The sequence below is a fragment of the Gadus morhua genome, chromosome 11 (genome assembly GCF_902167405.1).
Source record: "Gadus morhua chromosome 11, gadMor3.0, whole genome shotgun sequence".
In the NCBI taxonomy this organism is placed as follows: domain Eukaryota; kingdom Metazoa; phylum Chordata; class Actinopteri; order Gadiformes; family Gadidae; genus Gadus; species Gadus morhua.
Window position 1 is genome coordinate 23,030,539 of NC_044058.1, and position 21,161 is coordinate 23,051,699.

At 44.4% G+C, this 21,161-nt stretch overlaps 2 protein-coding genes across 2 annotated transcripts in view; both read left to right on the forward strand.

The window, feature by feature from the left end:
* Positions 1-1,611: 1,611 nt before the first annotated feature.
* LOC115553294 (CCN family member 3) lies at positions 1,612-5,533 on the forward strand. Its single transcript, XM_030369434.1, has 5 exons — positions 1,612-1,851; positions 2,083-2,311; positions 2,707-2,961; positions 3,300-3,529; positions 3,954-5,533. Exons 1-5 carry the CDS (start codon positions 1,795-1,797, stop codon positions 4,245-4,247), a joined length of 1,065 nt encoding a protein of 354 aa, XP_030225294.1. The 5' UTR covers positions 1,612-1,794; the 3' UTR covers positions 4,248-5,533.
* A 2,117-nt stretch (positions 5,534-7,650) lies between these two features.
* The window catches only part of taf2 (TAF2 RNA polymerase II, TATA box binding protein (TBP)-associated factor), a 28,408-nt gene continuing 14,897 nt past the window's right edge, over positions 7,651-21,161 (forward strand). Inside the window, 22 exon segments of the mRNA XM_030370626.1 lie at positions 7,651-7,711; positions 8,089-8,235; positions 8,415-8,469; positions 8,877-9,037; positions 9,551-9,584; positions 9,586-9,676; positions 9,855-9,857; positions 9,978-10,116; positions 10,476-10,707; positions 11,254-11,438; positions 11,920-12,033; positions 15,697-15,730; positions 15,732-15,795; positions 15,981-16,068; positions 17,821-17,956; positions 18,253-18,381; positions 18,383-18,408; positions 19,504-19,540; positions 19,542-19,619; positions 19,962-20,071; positions 20,183-20,248; positions 20,681-20,807. Of these exon segments, the coding sequence (XP_030226486.1) occupies positions 8,186-8,235; positions 8,415-8,469; positions 8,877-9,037; positions 9,551-9,584; positions 9,586-9,676; positions 9,855-9,857; positions 9,978-10,116; positions 10,476-10,707; positions 11,254-11,438; positions 11,920-12,033; positions 15,697-15,730; positions 15,732-15,795; positions 15,981-16,068; positions 17,821-17,956; positions 18,253-18,381; positions 18,383-18,408; positions 19,504-19,540; positions 19,542-19,619; positions 19,962-20,071; positions 20,183-20,248; positions 20,681-20,807 (1,959 nt within the window). The 5' untranslated portion in view covers positions 7,651-7,711; positions 8,089-8,185.

Sequence of the window (21,161 nt, forward strand, 5' to 3'; positions counted from 1 at the left end):
TTGATGCATGGTCTACTGGGTCAAAACATAGACAGCTCATTCATTATTCGATGAAAAAATTCACGATTTCTTTGATGTCCAGTTCCGAACATGGGGATTTTATGGATTGTTTGGAATGTGTTTCGTCCAGCTTGAAATTGCATTTAAATCATCTTGATAAAACATAATAAAAAATGGGTTTCTGGAGGAAATAAATCATGATGTTTGAGAACATTGGTTGCAGTCATAGAAACAGTTGCAATCGATGGTTTCAACATTTACCCAAAAATATATATTTTTACATTTTTCTAAAAGAACATCATATAATTATGATTTATTCTTAAATACCAGTGATGGATTTTTTTTTAACTTTAATAAAATAACAAAATTGATGTCATATAAATGTTTGTGATTTTTTAAATTGTTATCTGCTGGCACCTTGTCAATTTCAAAAGTTCTCTTATTCAATGCAATACTTAATATTTCATTGCAATTTGTTGTGAAATTATTAAACAATGACCCCTAATAGTATTGACTAAAACGTTATTTATGTCACTGAAAACTGAAAAATCTTCTCGTGATATCCATTGACAAGCATTGCACTCAAATGGTTCCTCACCCGTTTACCTCAGCGAAGACCAGATGTGACTGAAGTCTATTTGGAATCAATGGGATAGCCCAAGTTTCCACCGGCTAGCTATTTATGGAAACATTAATGAGCCAACAGGGAATACTATAGTTTTCCAGTGCAACCTCCTTGCTAGAGTTCAGGCAGGAAGAGGTCAGGGGGTCACTCTCCACTGTGACATGCTTTGAAGGCCTTGGTGGAACTTCTGTTGGATACATGATGCAGTCCTAGGCCCTTACATGAGTCCTTTATGTATGATAAACCCTACTGGTGTGTTTGTGTCCGTGTGTGTGTGTGTGTGTGTGTGTGTGTGCGTGTGTGTATGTGTTTGTGTTTGTGTGTGAATGTGCACGTGCATGAGTGTGTGTGTATGTGTGTTTGTGTGTGTGTGTGTTTATGTGTGTGCATGTGTGTATGTGTTTGTGAATGTGTGTGTGTGCATGATATTTGTGTGAGTGTGTGTTTGTGAATGTGTGCGTGCATGACTGTGTGTGTGTCTGTGAGTATGTGTGTGCAGGCAGGTGAGTGTGCATGAGTTTGGGCGTGTGTGTTTGTGTGTGTGTATGTGTTTGAATGTGTGTGTGTGTGCATGTGTGTGTGCATGTGTGTGTTAGTGTGTGTCTGTGCAATTGCATGCATGTGCATGGCGTTGGCCATGCAATTGCATGCATGTGCATGGCGTTGGCCATGCACATGCGCACAGAATGTACAAAACCAAACATTTATTGCATGACAACAATACATAGTGAATCGCATGTTTCAAGTCTACCTGACATAAAAACAAACGCCTCATTCTGTTCTTGTCCCCCTGGTCCAAGACCACCCTCAATCAGGAACTCACAGCGAAATGCAACTCTCGTCTCCCTCGGGTTGTCTGCCAAGATTCCAGAGCCTCCACGGTTTTGAGCGTCTCCCGCATTCCGTCCCGCTTGTCGTCATGGTGCCAGGGAGGTTGACCGGTCTATATATAAGAGAGCCTCCGCTAGAGGCCTGGCCAGAAGAACTCAGAGGGTCCAGCATTCTGCAGCACCGTAACCATATAGCAGGAGGGACCGTTCGCACAGGAGCCGGCTCTATTTGATGCTCTGTTGAACAGCGTTCGGTGAAACAAAAGAAACATACTCTTGACTTTATTCTTCCTTCTTTTTTATTCGACTGTGCTTTGCAGCAAGACTTGCACACTCAAGATGAGGATGTCAAACCTTGCAGAGAAAACCATCTTTGGTTTATACATTTCAGCACAGGTATGTTTTTCGACCGACATTGTCAATCAATATCCGTAAAATACTGCACTCGCATTATTTCACAAACCGTCCATGTGTCTACACTTGAGTATTTATTCTCAAGCATGTGTTGCATGCATGCTGCAGAAACAACCTAATTTCATTGTTATTTGTGTTTTTCATTCCCTAAACTCTATTGTCTATCATTTAAGTTTCATGCTCGACGTTAATCCGTCGATTTTCCCTCCTTAGATGCTGAGCATAGTGTGGTCCGAGGTCTGCCCCCGGCGCTGCCAGTGCCCCAAGGAGCCCCCCAGGTGTGGCCCCTCGGTGCCCCTGATCCTGGACGACTGCGCGTGCTGCCTGGTGTGCGCACGCCAGACCGGCGAGCTCTGCTCAGAGACCCACCCCTGCGACACGCGCCGAGGCCTGCGGTGCGACTCCTCGGCCGACGTACACAAGAGGACGGGCGTCTGTGTCGGTAAGTGGGCCCTCCTTCCTCGATAAAGGTTTGTCGACGCTACGATGTACAATCAGCAGTAACTGAGCTCATGGGTTTCTGTTTGGCGCCGTGTTTTCATCCCTCGTCCATATAGAGCTTTGGTTTCAGCTTTCTGAACATTGAATGTTATTGCTTTCACTGAGAGTGTCTGCACTAGGGTAAGGGTTAGGGATAGGGTTCGGGTTATGTATGAGAGCACTACCTTATTCACCATGTTTTTGCAAGGAAATTTGAATAAATATTTGGAAAATACAGGAGAGGATGCAAAAAACGGTCTCCTTCCCCCCCCCCCCCCAAAGAAACAATTGAATCAAGAAGAGAATTGCGGCTGGCCAATAGCATCTCACCGCGTTTCCTCCCTTCTCCCCATCCAGTCCACGAGGGCCCCGTGTGTGTCCTGGACGGCACCGTCTACCGCCATGGCCAGACCTTCTTCCCCAGCTGCAAGTACCAGTGCGTGTGTCGCGACGGGCAGATCGGCTGCCTGCCGCGCTGCACCCTGGACGTGATGCTGCCGGGCCCGGACTGCCCCATGCCGCGCAGGGTGCAGCTGCCCGGGGAGTGCTGCGAGAAGTGGGTGTGTGAACCCCAGGTGGAGGCCAGCGCCCTGGGGGGCTTCGCCATGGCTGGTGAGTAGAGCACCCTAGACCCAGAGGAACACATCACCCTTAAGCCCCGCCCCCCCATTCACAAATCGACTTCAAACCCCTAATTGGAGACCTCACTGTAGACTCGCTTCACAGCATGCTAGACGAGTTAAAGGACTTTATTTACCTGTGAGGGCTTAACACACCTAGCATACCATGTCTGAACACCTAAGTCAGATCCACTCTGGTCTAAAAGTGTTTAGACCAGAGTGGTAACTGACACCGTAAGTCTCCGTCCCCTCAGTATGTTCCCTTGCAAAAAAAACTTATGTTTTTATCCTAAACCTAATTTGTATTTTCGATGCTCCCTCTGCGAGCAGCCTTCCGCCTGGACGAGACGGTGAGCTTCGACGCCTGGGACCCCAGCCTGAACTGCATCGAGCAGACCACCGAGTGGGAGGCCTGCTCCCGGGCCTGCGGCATGGGCGTGTCCACCAGGGTGACCAATAAGAACAGCCGCTGTGAGATGGTGAAGCAGAACCGGCTGTGCATGGTCAAACCCTGCCAGGGCCAGCAGCCCCAGAGCCAGCTCACGCCGATCGCCCCCAAGGTATCATCATTCTCCGGTTATTTACTCTGATCTATTATTAATCCCGATTTAATGTCTCCATTATTTTTATGGAAAAATGCCGTTAATACAAGGTGTGAGACTTAATGTGTTTTTTTGTGCTATTGGTACAATATGCTAATTAATTTGTTTGATTATATTGAATCAAGCGCATTCTGTCATGTAGAGGCTTACTCTACAAGGATCTAGGAGAATTGCACAGACTCCGCAGCTGCGTACAGAAACTGTCATGTTTTACAGCGGGCCACACTATTTTCTCCACAGTTAAACTGGAGCTAGCTTGCCATTGAAAATCTTGTACCGTTTATTTCCGAGATATAAATCATTATCCATTAGATTAAAAAGTTTTGATTTTATCTACAACATCATCTAACCAGCTCTCCGCTCTGTCCGTTGTGTCCCCCAGAGAGGCAGCAAGTGCCAGAGGATGGTGAAGAGCGTCCAGGCCGTTCACCTCACCTACAGGAACTGCAGCAGCGTGCAGGCCTACAAGCCGCGTTACTGCGGCACCTGCAGCGACGGCCGGTGCTGCACGCCCCACGCCACCAAGACCGCCCTGGTGGAGTTCCGCTGCTCCAACGGCAGAACGTCCAAGAGGCCCGTCATGGTGATCCAGAGCTGTGCCTGCCATCGCCACTGTCCCAGCGAGAACGGCATATGGCAGGCCCCTGACCGGGGCTACAGCGGAATGAGGGTCTAGGGGCCCTCTGTCTTACCACCCAGGTTCCATTGTGGTGGCCTGTTCCCCCTCAAAATGTCCCAGTTGGGTACCAGGTTCATGTTTCCATATTGTATCCCCTGAAAGGTGACTTGCTGTGAGTAAAGTTCAAGTCTGTCTGTGTACATCAGGTTTAGGGCATTGGGATAAAGGGGAATGTTCCACTTTAATCTAAAACAAAAGTGAATAAAAGTCTTATTGAACAAGTTACCACTAACATCAAAAAATAGTAAGCAGCTATGTTGGGTCACTTGACATACAAATTGTGCTAGACTCTGTTAGAAAAGTTTGACTTTTTCAAACCCATTTGGTTATACCCCAGTGAGTCTAATCTACATGTCAATCAATGCATTGAATACCTAGAGATCTGTATGTATCATACATCTCTTTGGGTCTTTAGACGGAATTGTTTTGCACTCAACTGTATAGCCACAGGGAAAAGACAGCTGGTCTTATAGATAGAAGGATGTATGATTTATACACCGACATGACTGACATGACAGACTCATGGTTGTTTTCAGTCTGAGACACCTCTCACGAGGTTGTGGTAGTAGATAATAGTTGTATACTGTCCTGGAATGACGCAATGGTTGTCAAATATAATCGTAGCACTTAAATTAACTTATACAGGTTGGTGCTCTCTTTTCTTTAGCAGACAACCTCAGAAAGAGATGGTCAAGGGTTAAGAGGTCAAAGGTACACAGCTTTTGTTTGCTGAAGCTGATCAGTTCATGTGAAGACGGAGATCGTCAGCGTGGTGCAGAGTGGATTCAAACGTGCCGCCATGTTTGCCTCTGTCCTGGGATACCTGCGCATGGGAGCATCTCAGTTGAGTTTCCAAGATGCATGTCCAAACGCTAGCTGAAGAGAAAGGGTTCCCTGTCAACCCACTGAGTTTAGGGCTATAGTTATTTCGAACTTTGGCCTATGGGTGAGGTCATTCTTGTGCCTGTGTGTAATATTTCACGACTCTCTGAAATTGTGCCGTGTGATGCTTACTGCATCGCATTTACACAATATTAAATTCTATATGATCATACATTTTGATAGGACATATATTTTTGTAGGATTTGTGTTGGAGAAAAGACCGAGGTTGGTTTAAGACAAGACAAGAGTTGTCAAGACTTGCTGTATAATGAAGTGTGTATCAAATACACAATGTTTGTTTTGTATGTATAGGTGTTGTATATATTTGTTGTCGTGCTTACTTTGTGATGATTTTAACATTGCTAAAATATTTAAAAAATAAAAATAATTTTTCAAACTGGGATTTTTGCTGTGCAATCAATCATCATTGTTTCACCAATTTAAACTCAGGCTCAAAATGCTAGCTACAGGTTTCCTTTGTCAGCTCTGTTTTAAAGGCGGGCAATTAGGTGAAACCAGCCAGAGGAAGCTAGATTTTAGAAGAATTTCATCCCATCCTCCAGGCCCTTCTCCAAAGCCAGTCACCCAAAACATGACCAGCTAGGCCAGCTTTAGCAAATGGACTGCTTAGCCTTGTGGAAGACTCACAGGCAGGCTGTGCACATATAGGGTTAGGTAGACAGACAGGACATCCAATAACTTATATCGGGCCGATTAAATAAATAGATAGGCTAATTACAGGCCTACGGAGGCCTGAGATACCCATTTCTTTTATTTTTTTTGTCACTGCAATTGATTTATGATTGCTGGCAGGATGTAAAGAGAAATTGAAAAGTATATGACAAAAAGCTTGGAAAAAAAATTGCCTATCCTGTTAGGCAGTAAAAGCTGGACATGGGAGCGCGCTGTGACATTAAATGCACATTTAATATTCAAAGACTAGACATGATTAAAAATTCCAGCGCAGCAAGTCAGAAATGATGACAAACGTCCATTCACTTCTTTCCCTTTGCTATGCTTTGCTGTGTGAACATGTTTTAGCAGAGTGGTCCAAGATGTTTCCTTCTCTCCTTATACTCCCAGGAGAGGTCAGAACCTACAGATGTCTCTATGTGGACTTTACAACTCTAAGCAAGGGGAAACTACTGTCACAGCAGAGCACTATGTGTCTGGGAATGCACATCTGTGTGTTTGAAGAATAGGTTTTACCTGATTTCTCAAGCATCACAAACACACATCTGGTATTGCACACACACATACTTACACCATCCTGCATGGAGGACCGTTGCTAGGTGTTCTCTTATTGTCCATTGTTCTCAGCTTGGGTCAGGGTGTTTATGTTTGAACGGTTCTTTGGGACTCCCTCAACCTTTGTTCCTGAACTCTGCAGAGGAGGTCACAGTGGAAAAAGCTAAGAAATACCTTCATAAATTCCCCGTAGAATAATTTCTACCGCCAGAGATAGCTCCACGGTGGAACACTATCCATCACTCCATTAGGCCAAATCAGCAGGAGGAAGGACCTGCACCATCTTGCCAGCAGCTGAGAGGTTTGGATGTTGTTTCCTCTGTGCGCTGTTGCATTGAATTTGCTGTAGGTATGAGAGCTATCCTTTGAGTGCATTTGAAATACCATAGCCATTTGTCAGCTATTAACGACGGAAATCTGGCTCCAGTTTTATGAATGTCACGTAAGTAGGCTATACAATATCACAATCTGCTGAAGATTACAATCAGAGATGAATAAATCAAAAGGCATGCACTTTAGAAAGGCATGCGTTGACTATTTTATTTAACAACTATATGTCTGATGCAGGTCCCAATAGTGCATCCCATACATAATACTGATATTGGGAACACAGTCCTCATCTGATACCTGACTGGCCTTTTTGCCCATGGCTGTCTGTACTGATATGGGAGAATGTCTCTCTGGCCCAAAAAGACTGATACAGCCATTAACTGACAAGGCTTCAGCCCCACTCCTAAACCTCTCCTTCCTTTCTGATATACTTTTCCCAAAATGACGTTCCCTTTTTCCTGCTTACCTCTTCTAATTAAACAAACATAACAAAGCTGTTACATTGCTTTTGCTTTTCCAATCCGGGTGTGGATGAGACCTGTTCCACTGTTAAATAGCAGCGCAAGACTATCTCTGGTGGGCGCTATCCTGGGAATTTCTCTGCGTGAGAATTACGAAGTGTGGCATGTGAGCGTGTGCAGGGGTTGAATTTCGTGTATCTCACGCCGAATGCGTGAGACTTGAGAGCCCTGCCCTGTCCGTGGCAGGGTCGAATCCAGGCTTACAGAAATCAGTCTGGATTGAGTTGAACATGAGAGGCTTTAGTGCCATCTAGCGATGTCGTTTACTTCAACCAAATAAACGGGTAGAAACAAAAATTACTTGTAGATATTTTATTATTTATTATTCAATTAAAAAATGTCACGATGTCATAGTACGGATGTTTTGGTAATAGGGTTAGGAATAATATGTTTTCCAAAATAAAATAATTAGATTTCGCGCGGGAGGTCAAAGGTTACAAACAAAATGGCCGAATACGATCTCCGCGCAATCATTTTGTTGTGAGTAAGCCGACTATCAAGTTATATTTCAGTGTTTTGACGATACTGCAGCAGCGTTTGCAATATTCTACTGTATTAAACTATACAACGGTTGCCGTTAGTAATTGCGCTTGAATTGCTTTTGGAAGAACGTCGTTGTAATTCCGGCAGATGGATTGCATTCAACTGTGAGATACATGCAGAAGCAAAAGCATTATGCACTCTTTCTGCCAACATAAGCTCAGCTACATTGTCGTTACCATCGTTTTATATGAAAATAATACATCGTATGGATTACAGGTCAACACATTGTAAGGCAGTTGTTCTTCTTGTCTGATTGCTGATGTCTGATGAGTTTCAATAGGGATTTGAAAGTGCTGAACTTTGTATGTAAACAGCTGAGCTGCGTCCCGATGTAAACACCCACCCCGGACCCACACATCCCTCCTGTAGTCCCGGTATGTTTGGACTCCAACGCCGCCACATCAAGCGAAGATGAACAAGAAGAAGGATAAAGGATTCGAGAGCCCGCGTCCTTTTAAATTATAAGTATTTCCTTTTACTGTTTTGAAAGCAGAACTGAATTGATCCTTACAAGCACATGGATGCTAATAAGTGACCATCAGTTGTATCTAGAGCTACCGGATGGCAATGCGGTTTATGATAAACTATAGCCTTACTATGCGGAACTGTGTGTATTCACATTCTATATTTCTGTCTTTACGACGCACCAGGTGGTTTGCATCAACAACATCAATTTCCAGAGGAAGTCTGTTATTGTAAGTACACAGCCGGTAGCAATAACACATTTGTTGCTCTATGCAACTATAACAGTAGCAATGATAAGACTTTGTGAAGATTGCAAGTGATGACATTGGTTTGCCAGAATATACCAATTATATATTTCCATTGCAAACAATTGATTTGAAGCATGTTACTTATTAAAATGTGTACTGATAACAGTGTAATTATGGTTCTGATGCAGCTAAAGATATCTTTAGATGAATGTAGACGTGCATGTAGACTTCTGAATGTAGTAAATTTATTATCGAATGTTTAAAATCTCCTTCATCGCAGTCCTGCACCAGACTTACAAATAGCTAGTGTTATAAACATTTATATTTTTCCTCTTCCCTGTGTACCTCTTCTAATCTCCCTCCCATCATTCCCTGTTCCCCTCTGATAGGGTTATGTGGAGCTTACCATATTCCCCACGGTGGTCAACCTGAACAGGATCAAGCTCAACAGCAAACAATGTCGAATCTATCGAGTCCGAGTCAACGAACTCGAGGCGCCGTTCATCTACAACGATCCAACCCTCGAGGTCTGCCACCATGAGTCCAAGCAGTAAGTGACCTCAATAAACCACAGATTTCATTGTTGTATTTTTTTTACTTTCCACAATAAAAAATAAATAAATAAAAATGGCCTGCCTCAGAAAAAAACATATTGCTAGTTGTTACTTGGAAGGTGATGTGCTCTAATTACAGCAAGCACCGTGCTTACCCTATTGGACTATTTATGCAGGACTATTGAGTTGTATTTGTGTCATTGTGTCAAATACAGTGAGATGCTGGCTGGGTGGGCAAATCGAATATAAAATGCAAAGCTTCTGCAATAACCTTGTTTCCTGACGGCCGCTCAGACCTGCTTTCATGATCAGCATTCAGCTAGAATTGTGAGTTGACAAATGAGTCCTTCTATGTTTACCATGCACATCCTGATGTCGACAAGAACACATGTTTGAAGATAATCAGGTTACTGCTGTAAGTGTTTTTAAAAGTGAATGCCTGCCCCTGCGGCCTGTCGTGCGCGTTGTTGCGCGTGTGTGTGTGTGTGTGTGTTGTGTGTGCGTTTTAGGAGGAACCTGAAATATTTCTCCAGTGCCTACACGGGCGGCTGCGGTGAGTGCGGTTGGACCCCCGACGCCGGGCCACGGGGAGCTGGTCATCAAGGTCTCCTCCGAGCTCTGGAAACAAGGAGACGGTAACATTTGAACCGGAGATTGAAAAAACACAATATTATGACTACAGCCATAGAGATGCATGCGGGACCAACATATATCAATGGAGCTGGAGTTGAGAAAGCTCAATTAGGCTGGACGGCACGCTTCAAAGACGTGCCTTTAAATAGAGTCCATGATGACACCTGCGACAGATTAAAGAGTGTTATTGTAAGCCATATTGTTTGATGATATTTGGATCTTCACAAACTTTGAAAGTTTCTTAATGGTTCAGCTCAACTCACAACTCAAACCTGAGTCCTGATTATTTCCCTCTCTCCAGAGCTAAAGGTGTGAAGGTGTACATCGAGTTTTCTCTGGACCAGCCCAAAGGGGGGCTTCACTTTGTGGTGCCCGATGTCGAGGGCAGCATGGCGGAGAGGGGGGCTCATGTCTTCTCCTTCGGATACCAGAACTCTACTAGGTCAGAAAATCGAAGTGGTGCATCATAATTATATATAAAGAAATGTTTTCAGTTTCTTAAATGGCATGGTATACGGTACAACTACGATTTTTGACAGTATTGTAACTATTGTAAATGATTGTATTTTTTTTAAGTATGGTAAATTGCTGTTTTATTCATGCAGTGCGGTTTCAAATAATTTCAACAGCATGCTGTTAAATCAATACCTTATCATTCTTTCTCTTTCAAAATGCTTTATTTTATAAATAAACTTGAGTCATAGATATGCATATGGAGCAACATTCCTGTGATTTAGACATGCAGGAATCCCTGAAAGCCAGCTTCTTCATCAGCTTGACTCTCCCCCCTCCCTGCCAAAGGTTCTGGTTCCCGTGCGTGGACTCCTACTCTGAGCTGTGCACGTGGAAGCTGGACATCACCGTGGACGCCGCCATGGTGGCGGTGTCCTGCGGCGACCTTGTGGAGACCATCTACACCCACGACATGCGCAAGAAGACCTTCAGCTACGTCCTCCCCATCCCCACCGCCGCCCCCAACATCTCCCTGGCCGTGGGGCCCTTTGAGATCCTCGTGGACCCCTACATGCACGAGGTTGGTGTGACGGTCCTCCCCGTTGTAATCCAAATGGCCCACAAGGTGTCAGTGTCTACCAAGTCGTTTTTTGTACAGTTGCAAAAAGAGTTAAGACCAAGGTAACATTGTGGTTGATGTGTTTCATTAGTTAGAAACCTGCTGGAAATAATGTAAAGTTGAACAGCTCAATGTTTCTAGGATGATTGTCAAGCAGTCGCATAATAGCCCCTCTTTACAACAGCAAAAGAGAGAGAATTTTCTCATTTAGTTTGTTGTGTTTGGATAAGGACGATTATTGTGATTTCAGTGAAGAGTAGAACAAGGTCTCCAATGATTTACAGGCTGAAGTTCTAGAAGAGTTGGCGTTTCCTTGCATGTGAGCGAGGTATAGCTGCAATCCGTACACTAGGACCCACCTTTATGTTTCATTTCATCCAAATTTAGATTTGGAGGATTGAGGTCCCACACAACCAAACACAGGAATTATTTTAGATTTCGAAATACAGCTAGTATTGGATCCCTGCTCTACAGGCATGCTCACCATCTCCCCCTCCCTTTCCGCAGGTGACCCACTTCTGTCTGCCCCAGCTGCTGCCCCTGCTCAAGCACTCCATGTCCTTCCTGCACGAGATCTTTGAGTTCTACGAGGAGATCCTGACCTGCCGCTACCCGTACTCCTGCTTCAAGACGGTCTTCGTGGACGAGGCCTACGTGCAGGTGTCCGCCTACGCCTCCATGGGCATCTTCAGGTAGGCTGGGTGGGGGGGGTGTTGCTGTGGGGGGCCACGTGGGGGTCACCCAGGTTTAAAGAGGGGTCTTTTGTCTTGCGGTGGATTCAAACTATCAATGTCGTATTCAAGTTTATTTTTAGAACGATTTTAGTCAAGATGATATGTTGATTTTGTGTTATTTAATATTATTCTGTCACTTTCCTGATAAAATGGTAACCTCAACACATGCTGTCAAGCCAGGGTAGAAACCTAGGCAGCGTGTGCGGCCCAGAGATTAGACAGATTGACGAGTTAATACCTCCCCCCTGTTATTAAAGATGACTCAAATCGATTTCCAACGTCTCAGTTTCCCGTCTTTCTACTCCCCCCTCCCTCGTTCACGGTCCAAATGTCATCTCCCTCCTATCATTATATCCATGGATCCCTCTTGCCTGTGTTGGGCGCCCTTGGTCCTGTGCCCCATGTCTGACTCGTGTGTTTTGTCTCTCTGGGCCAACAGCACCAACATGCTCCACAGTGGCATGATCATCGACCAGACCCCCCAGACGCGCAGCTGCCTGGCCCAGGCCCTGGCCCAGCAGTTCTTTGGGTGCTTCATCTCCCGCATGTCCTGGTGAGTCCCGTGCGCTTGCGTCATGGCCCTGCAGTGGCCTTCGCGATGCAGGAAAATGCATGTGATTGTCACGTCGTATGACGTCTTAGGGATGCACCGAAATGAAAATTCTTGGCCGAAACCTACACTGAATATACTGAAACAATTGGCCGAAAGCCGAAACCGAACACCGAATGTGGCTTTGCTGTCTTTCATTCATTTTGCTTTAATTTTTCACCATTGCATAAATCAAACAATTAAATTCCTTTATAAACTTTTTTGTCTTGATTTTCAATGAAAAAAATCAATTACAAATCTGATACAAAATTTTTATTTAATACTGAACGTTTTCTAACATTCGAGCAGACCTTATAGCAAGAATTTAAGAACAATGTACCTTTTAAATAAATGCGTAAAACCTTTTCTTTTCTTTTCTTTTTTTTTAATGTAGTGTATTATTTTCGGCCATTCTACTCCTTTGGCCGAAACCGAACATTATGTTTTGGGCCATTTTCGGCCGAACATTGGCGGAATATTCGGTGCATCCCAACATTGGATGCACGCCTTTGAGGGTCAAATGCACAAAAGGACAACTGATGTCATCATTGATACAATACTTGATTAAAATCTAAGCAAAGTATTCACTTCCTGGATGATATAAGCCATTTGGTGGAAGCTTTTGTACAAAACATCTGACAATAAAGTGCATGCATGCCTGGCATGGGGGGGAAATCAAACCCCTTAGCCCGGCAGTGTTCTTCCAGTTGCGCTAGGCAAGACACTTTAACATAGACGAGGTACATGATCATGTCTCACTTGGCCACTGTATGCCTATGTTACGTGCACGTTTTGGTGACCGCATTACGTGCACGTTTTGGTGACCGCATCCTATTCTCACAGAGCCTTTACCGTTCGCTGCGACTCCCGGCATAAAGTTGACTAGACCCTCCGTCTTCGTAGTGCAAACGTGTGTGAGCTGTGAATGTCAACAACGGTTCCTCTCCTCGCTGCAGTGGAAAGCATTGTGGGAACCTTTCCCCTCTTAGACGGCTGGTGATGAGAGATTTATGACAGCCAGGCGGCCTACCAACTAGGGGAGTCAGATGTTGATGCCAGCATTGGCCTGGCTGAACACGTATATACATGTGTGTGTGTGCGTGTGCGTGGGAGTGTGTGCGTGAGACACGTGAGCATGTCCCTCGACAGCCTCTGATCCCGTCTCCAGTCTTTAAAGAAATGTTTGAGCATCAAAGACCGGAGTCTGAAATTCTTTGCACCCCTAAACAATGGGGCTTGTGTCTCCCCCTCTCCTGGCCTGATGCCCCCTCATTTCCTCCCAACTCCTCCTCTTCAGAGTCGTACCTTCTGTTTGCCTCCGCTGCCTCTCCCAGGCCCTAAAATTTAAGGACCGTTATATCAAGTTGGACCATGTGGCTAACATCTCATCAGAGGTTTTTCACAGTCGCGACTGGCGTGGGTCGAGAGACTTTGCTTTTTTTGGGGAGATGGAGAGAGGGTGCTTTTGTTTAATCTTGGCAGAGAGATGAGCCCGTGTGGTTGCCATGTTGTACTGGTTAAAGGAACGGGGCTAGGGTTACATCTCTCCTGAAACATTGGACCCAAACGGCGGAACATAATCATAACCACGCTGTGTCATTGTTCCTCTAAACCAGTGTTATGACTGCTATTTATTTAATGTCCGGTACCGTCAAAATCATCTGTCGCGGCCGGGCGACTGGGGAGTATTGTTGTATCTTTTGGCTGAAAAGGCCTTCCGTCTCATAGCTCATTGTCCATTGCTCATTCTTCTGTCAAATTGTGGCCATGTCATTTTTAACAAATCCTTTTTTTGGAAATAATTGTTATTATTTGAGAAACCTACAAATGGCGTTGTCTTTCTATGGTGCCTAAGTTGTGTACTAAAAGCCTGGAATCGCAGAACAAAAAAAATGGACAGCCGCCTTATTGAGACATGACGGCACCAGAATGAAGACGTTCATGGAAGCAGTCACATAAGGCTATCTCCCCGTTTGCACCTCGAGGTCCTTACACCTTCGATACTATTAATTTAAACACGTTCTGCACTTATGTGTGTGTTGAGACCCCTGGAGTGAAGTGAGCGTGGTGAAACCCCCTGGCGCGGTCTGCTACCAATTAATAGACAAAGGTGGGTTCAATCCGGGACTTGTAATCAAATACAGTCCCGCTTTGCATTGTGTTTGCCACCTCAAACGCCTTTTTTTAAACGTCCGCATGAATCACATTGTAACAGCAAAAAGGCGGCTTTAATCATAGAAAATAATAACAATGTGCCAGTAAATCATGTCAGCGTGCCGCAGCTTTAGCACGGAATGCGGCTTGGTTGCTGCAGCGATGGTCCTTGCAAAAGCTCCCGCTCACACTGTCCTTCCTTCCAACTGCAGGACAAAAGCAGGCCCATAATTACACACTCCCTGGCAGGTCTGATTGTGAGCGGGTGCCCGCTATCAGACCGAATAGACCCGGCCGATCCGGTGTGCTCCAAAACATGACCCATGCCCCACCTGCAGGCCAACGCCCGTACGTCCCCCCCACACAATATTTAATCCCGTCATTGAGAAATGCAACCAACCAAAAAAGTTGGATTACTTTTCTTTCCGAACTTACATTTGGAAGTTCAAGCGTGGTTCTTGGCTCTTCCACACCCCCGCCAGTGAGATCACCGACCGGCAAAGGGCCGTAAACCCTGCGGCCGGACGACTTGACAAGACCCCGAAGTCCTCACCGGTTCCCCGGGTGCCAAGCATCATTCATAACGTCATCCATGAGCAGAGCTCTCAGCGGACCCACGCACGGCCCAGAGCCGTTGGAATAAGGAGCTCGCCTCAGCCTCCGGACCTCCGCTCACAGGGGCAGCACATGAACTCATCCCTGCTCGAGGAGCCAGGCCGAGGCTGGATTCAGTTCAAGCCCGGATACTTGAATCCACAGAGGTTGAAGGGTGCATATTGTTTCTTGGAGGCTTTTAACAAGCCAATAAATCCGCCCTGATAAAAGACTTGTGTTGGGTTGCCACGTCGCGTTTCTTCCATGCGAGTGGCCTAGGGGATGAACTCACGCTGGAGCCCCTCCCAACGGTTCACCTTCCACGTGATTGGGACGACGGGGCCCTCCGTGAAGACGAAGGAACATTGCTGAACATTGATGGGATGAAACAAGTCGTTCTCCCCCGTGCCCCCCAGCGCTATGCTTTTGATTATTTCTTCCTCTTTGTCTCTTGTGGTGTTTCATGGCATGTTGTGATAACTATTTTAATTTGTTTGCTCAAAAGAAAATAACATTGGCGTGGTTTAAAAGTGCTGATTAGTCAAATTGTATGTTAATGGATCAACTGGAGGTAGAGTGGGTTGACTAGTAACCGGAAGGTTGCTAGTCTGTTAGGGTTAGGTGTCTTGCTCAAGGTCACCTTCCGGTTGACCCTAACTGCTCTCAACAAGCTGGCTGTCGCCTTGCATGGTTTGACTCCTTACACCTTCGATACTATTAATTGAAACACACGTTATGCTTGAATGTGTGTATGAACAGTTGTAAGCCGCTTTGGTTTAAAAGCGACTGCTAAATGTAAATGTCAATGTTAATATACACTTTGATAAGCAGTGCAAATAATTCATCGCAAGTGAACGCTGTTGCCCCTGTTATGTGCAGGGCCGATGAGTGGGTGCTCAAAGGAATCTCCGGCTTACATTTACGGGCTGTACCTCAAGAAGACATTCGGGGTCAATGCGTACCGACACTGGATCAAAGATGGTACATATGAGGGACAGGACAATAGTCCTGATAGTGAATATCAACCCCCAAAAAGCCTTCGCTGGTATTGGCAGTAGACTGTCCTGTTTTTCCATGATGTTTTATTATGTTTATCCTGTTGTTTATGATGTGTTTTACAGCTGCTTCGTGTGTTTTAATCTCCGCTATCCCGGTTGTTTAACAGGAGCTGGATAAGATCGTGGAGTATGAGCTGAAGACGGGAGGAGTCCTGCTGCACCCGACCTATAGTGGGGGCAAGGAGAAAGACAAGTAAGAGTCTAATGGAGTAATGTACTGTAGCTGTGTTGAGAGTTAATAGTCAGTTGGCCTCGGTAAGAGTTACTAGTCATTTAGCTGTGTTGACAATTAATATAGTTATTAAGCTGTCTCGACAATTAAGTCATTAAGATGTCTTGAGAGAAAATATAGTAAATGAATTGTGTTGACAGTTAATAGTAATTTAGCTGATACAAGGAAATAGAGCCATTTGGCTGTGTTGACAGTTAATATTAATTTAGCCCTGTTGAGAGTTAAAATATTAATTTAGCTGTTTTAACAGTTAATAGGACATTAGCTGTGTGGAGGGGAAATATAGTTATTTAGAAGTGGAAAGGGAATGGTAATTTATCTGTGTGCAGAGGAAATCCAGAGCAAGGTCAAACAACACAAGGCAGACCTCAAACATTGGCTTCTGTCAGTGGGAGACTAATTACAACCGAAGTAACAGAATTCTGTGTGTGCTGGATCCATGCCCCCCAAAACACAAGCCCGATTTGCTGTTTATATCTTTGACTTTTGGTTCATATTTGTTTTCTCTTAGATTTCTCAGATTACACCCGCTAGGTTGCAATCATTTTTATTTTATGAACCGATGACTTGTACAGTTTATATTAAACAACCAGTCCCAGACTAATCCAAGATCCACTAATATCCAACGCAGGGATTGTGTGTGTGTGTGTGTGTGTGTGTGTGTGTGTGTGTGTGTGTGTGTGTGTGTGTGTGTGTGTGTGTGTGTGTGTGTGTGTGTGTGTGTGTGTGTGTGTGTGTGTGTGTGTGTGTGTGTGTGTGTTGGTCTTATTATTATTAAAACATAATAATTATTTATTTCTCACCACTGGGGCCATAAATTGTTTGAAGGATGTCATTCTGGGCACCCTAACAGAAACTCAGGGATCCCCTCCAAAGCCACAGCGTTGGTTTTGTGCTACGCGAGCCCTCTGGCTCCAAAAAGAACCGCTCAGGGTTTGAAGAGCGGTTCATGTCTGCATGTGCTCAGTGGAAGGGTAAAGAGAGGAGAGGCCACACACAAAGCAATGCCTCACTGATCACGGCCCAGCCGGCCACTCTGCCTGTGTGTGTGTGTGTGTGTGTGTGTGTGTGTGTGTGTGTGTGTGTGTGTGTGTGTGTGTGTGTGTGTGTGTGTGTGTGTGTGTGTGTGTGTGTGTGTGTGTGTGTGTGTGTGTGTGTGTGTGCTAGGCTGATAGTAAGGTCAGAGAAATAACAGAAAAACAAGGGTTCTTCCCCTTCCTTATTTTATTAATTACCTTAAATTCTACCTGAACAGCTGAAAGTGGAAAGGGAGAGAAATGCCTATTCACATCATATTTCCGTGATCAAATAATCCCATCTCGATGATATGGTATTATTTTATATATATATATATATATATATATATATATATATATATATATATATACACACACACACACAATAAAAATCCTGCTAATGAGTTAAGCTTTTCAGAAAGCAGGTCAAATGCACCATTGATTTTACACATTGAAAGAGTTAATTATTTAATCCGGTACCACCTCCTTCAAATTATAGACATTTTGCTCTGCTATTGCAGATCCCTATAATTTAACCAGTTTGAATAATTAGTTAATTTATTAGTTTATGGTTGTGGAGGAGCTGCAAATGAGTAGCATAAAGGGACCTCTTCAAGGCACACATTGCGAAACGCTGATGCTTATAATACCGGTCACAGACCGCCTGTAACAGTCCTGGTCGTTCTTCTCCCTTCAGTCCGACTCCCCATCTCCACTTCTCCACCAAGCACCCCCACACGCTGTCCTGGGAGTACTACCAGATGTTCCAGTGCAAGGCTCACCTGGTGATGCGGCTTATCGAGAACCGCATCAGCATGGAGTTCATGTTACAGGTGAGCCACTCCTGGTTTCTCGCCCTCCCTGGTGCTTTCACGTTCCGGGGCTCTGGATGTCTGAACTACCCTAGCTATGTGTCAATCATTCACTCCCATAATACAACAAATAACTTGTGGATTTGCTCATTCGCAACTTTAAAACTCTTCCATTTTAAAGTTATGATGTGAATATTATATAGCTAGAGGCGATGACAAAAACGAGCGTCAACTGCAAACAAAGCTGTATACAGTATTGTCGGAGCAATGATCAATGGCCCAGCTTCATATCCTAACTCTTTATCCCGTCTTGGCAGGTGTTCAACAAGCTTCTAAGCCTTGCCAGCACGGCCTCGTCTCAGAAATACCAGAGTCACATGTGGAGTCAGATGCTGGTCTCCACGCACGGCTTCCTCAAGTCCATATCCAACGTCTCTGGGAAAGACAATCGGGCCCCTCATCAAGCAATGGGTGTATCCTTCCCATCTTGAGATTTTTTTCTTTTTGTACGTCCTAATAGGGCTGGGTAAAAATATCGATTCATCAATGCACTGCAATTTATTTGTTCTCGATTCAATTTAGATTCTCAATATTTTTTTAAATCGATTATTTCCATAAAAACAAAATAGATAAAAAAAATAAAGCATGCTGGGTCATTGTAATCTAGAAGCGAGTATGCCTAAATGTACATGCCTTTTTTAATTTGTCCATGTTATGAGTATTACTTTTATGCTGCAAGTTTAGCTCAGGAAGTTAAAGCACAATGAAATGGTTAATTCATTTTGAAATGATTTTTACCTGAAGGATTTCAGCAACATACGCCGTAGAGAGGGGAATATACCAAGTGTGATATTCTCAGGGTCGTTCTGTTCTTCTGCCTCCCCCAGAAATGCATATAATACATGTGAGGCTGTATAGCAAGGAGCTCAGTGTATATATCAAATCAAATCAAATCAATTTATTGTCATTTTGTTGATTGAAACAACAAAACGAGAAGGCGTTTCTCAGGGATCAAGATCAAGAACACATACATTACAAACAAACGTCCCAATGATGAATAAATAAATAATAAATAAAGTCCAGTGGGAAGATTTAGGATGCTGGTGCATTGAGCATCCTGACAGCTTGAGGCAGGAAGCTGTTCCGCAGCCTGGTGGTGGAGCATCTTAAACTGCGATAGCGCTTCTTGGAGGGTAGGAGCTTAAAGAAGTTGTTGAGAGGGTGAGAGGGGTCTCTCACTATTTTTCTGGGCCCCTATTCCTGCAGCGGCTTAGGAATATGTCCTGGACAGAGGGCAGTGAGGCTCCAATGACCTTTTCCGCTGTGTTAAGAGTTATAATTTTCTGCAGTGTAATACGTTTGTGACACGTTGAACAAATGTTATGTGCAAATTAACCAACAGTGAATTAAATCAAAGAAGAGAGCATAGAATCCTCTTCCTTTTTTTTGGCCCTATGTGTGCATCTTGCCATTTTATAAATGAATACGCTAATCCCTACAACTTGAGTAGATTTGCTGGTCATGAGCCGTGGATGTGTTTAGCCCTAACTCCTGGCCGCGTCACAGAGATCAGAGCTCGGGTGGTGGAAGTTCTTTGGCAGCTTCGGCCTTCAACAGGAAGAGGAACGTGCTGGAGCTGGAGATCAGACAGGACTACATCTCTTCTGGAACGCAGAAATACGTGGTCAGACACCACATCAAATTACAACTTCTTCCCTTCAGTATTCTACATGGTCTTACAATTTTGTCGACTTAAAAAAATGTACCCGCCAAGCACCTGTACATAAATTAGTTTTTTTACCTGCCAGTGTACTTGACCTGGCGGCAGGTATTAATGTTGGACCCTGCATAACATTGCTGTGGAGAAAATAACGAAACAGAGAATCTACAGCATCTCAGCAGAACCTTCTAAAATTAAACAGATGTAATGTTGTGTTTGCAAATTGTATCGGTTCTATACATTTTCAACCAATCACCCATGTCATTCTTCGGTGACTGACGTCTCTCTCCTCGTCTTGAACCCCAGGGACCCATCAAGGTGACGGTGCAGGAGCTGGATGGGTCATTCAACCACACGCTGCAGATCGAGGAGAACAGCCTCAAGCACGACATCCCCTGCCACTCAAAGAGCAGACGGTAAGCCCCTTGAAGTCGCTCTCTCCCTCTGCCCTCAGTCATTTATCAGTGGCTCAATCAAAACTGAACGTGACAAAACGGTGCTTTTGTCTTTGACTTTTGCTTTCTCAGCAACAAGAAGAAGAAGATTCCTCTGATGAATGGAGAAGAGGTGGACATGGATCTGTCGGCCATGGAGTAAGACTGAACCTTCCCTCACTACCTCACCTGCTAGCTCTCTTTTTCACTAGCCATTCTCCAACTTTGAAATAATTGTTATGATAATAATTGGCTAGCTATGTTTCCTTGTACATTATTAGCAACACTCTTGGAGATCATCATTTTAAAGGATTTTATTTAGCTATTCAACCTCTTAATGTGAGGTTTTTTTCTGCATTGGTCCCACTTATCCAAGACTGAATCAATTTGGTTGCGATTTCTTTGCCGTCCTTGCTATCTTTATTTATTCAATGCCACTACGTAAATGATACACTTTCCACAGTGTACTTCTCACTCAAAGCTAAGCCGGTCATTCAAGGATTAGCTTCTTGATTTACGTAAAATAAATGTTCAGCTCTGTGCGATCCCCGAATGGTCTGCGGTTTTAAAACCGTCCCCCTCTTTTCGCAGCGCTGACTCGCCTCTCCTGTGGATCCGCATCGACCCCGACATGTCCATCCTCAGGAAGGTGGAGTTTGAGCAGGCGGACTTCATGTGGCAGTACCAGCTCCGCTTCGAGAGGGATGTGGTGGCACAGGTAGGCCCGCTGCTTATCGCCCCCTTCACCATATAGATTGTATAATGTGGAGGGCTCGTTGAATATCACACTGCTCATATTCTGTCTATAGATATGGATATAGATTTTCTGTATTATTGTTTGTAGTTGTCTTTTGCTCTTGTTTTGATCTTGAAACTGTTTTTAGTTTCTGCTATTGTCCTCATGGATTCTGTTGTGACCCCCCGAACTGAGTCGCTACTGAGAGAATTAGATTTGAGCCGGTAGGGGCATGACAATGGGTCCCAAGATGTTGGGGACCCAGCAGAAGTAAAACAATAAAAATCAAGAAAGAAAAAGTTAATCGCTGTATACAGAAATCTTCCGAAAGACCAA

Coding starts and splice junctions, on each gene's coding strand:
- LOC115553294 (XM_030369434.1), top strand. CDS start 1,795: ATGAGGATGTCAAACCTTGCAGAGAAAACCATCTTTGGTTTATACATT. Junction 2,312..2,706: donor GAGGACGGGCGTCTGTGTCG/GTAAGTGGGCCC, acceptor CTCCCCATCCAG/TCCACGAGGGCCCCGTGTGT. Junction 3,530..3,953: donor TCACGCCGATCGCCCCCAAG/GTATCATCATTC, acceptor TGTGTCCCCCAG/AGAGGCAGCAAGTGCCAGAG.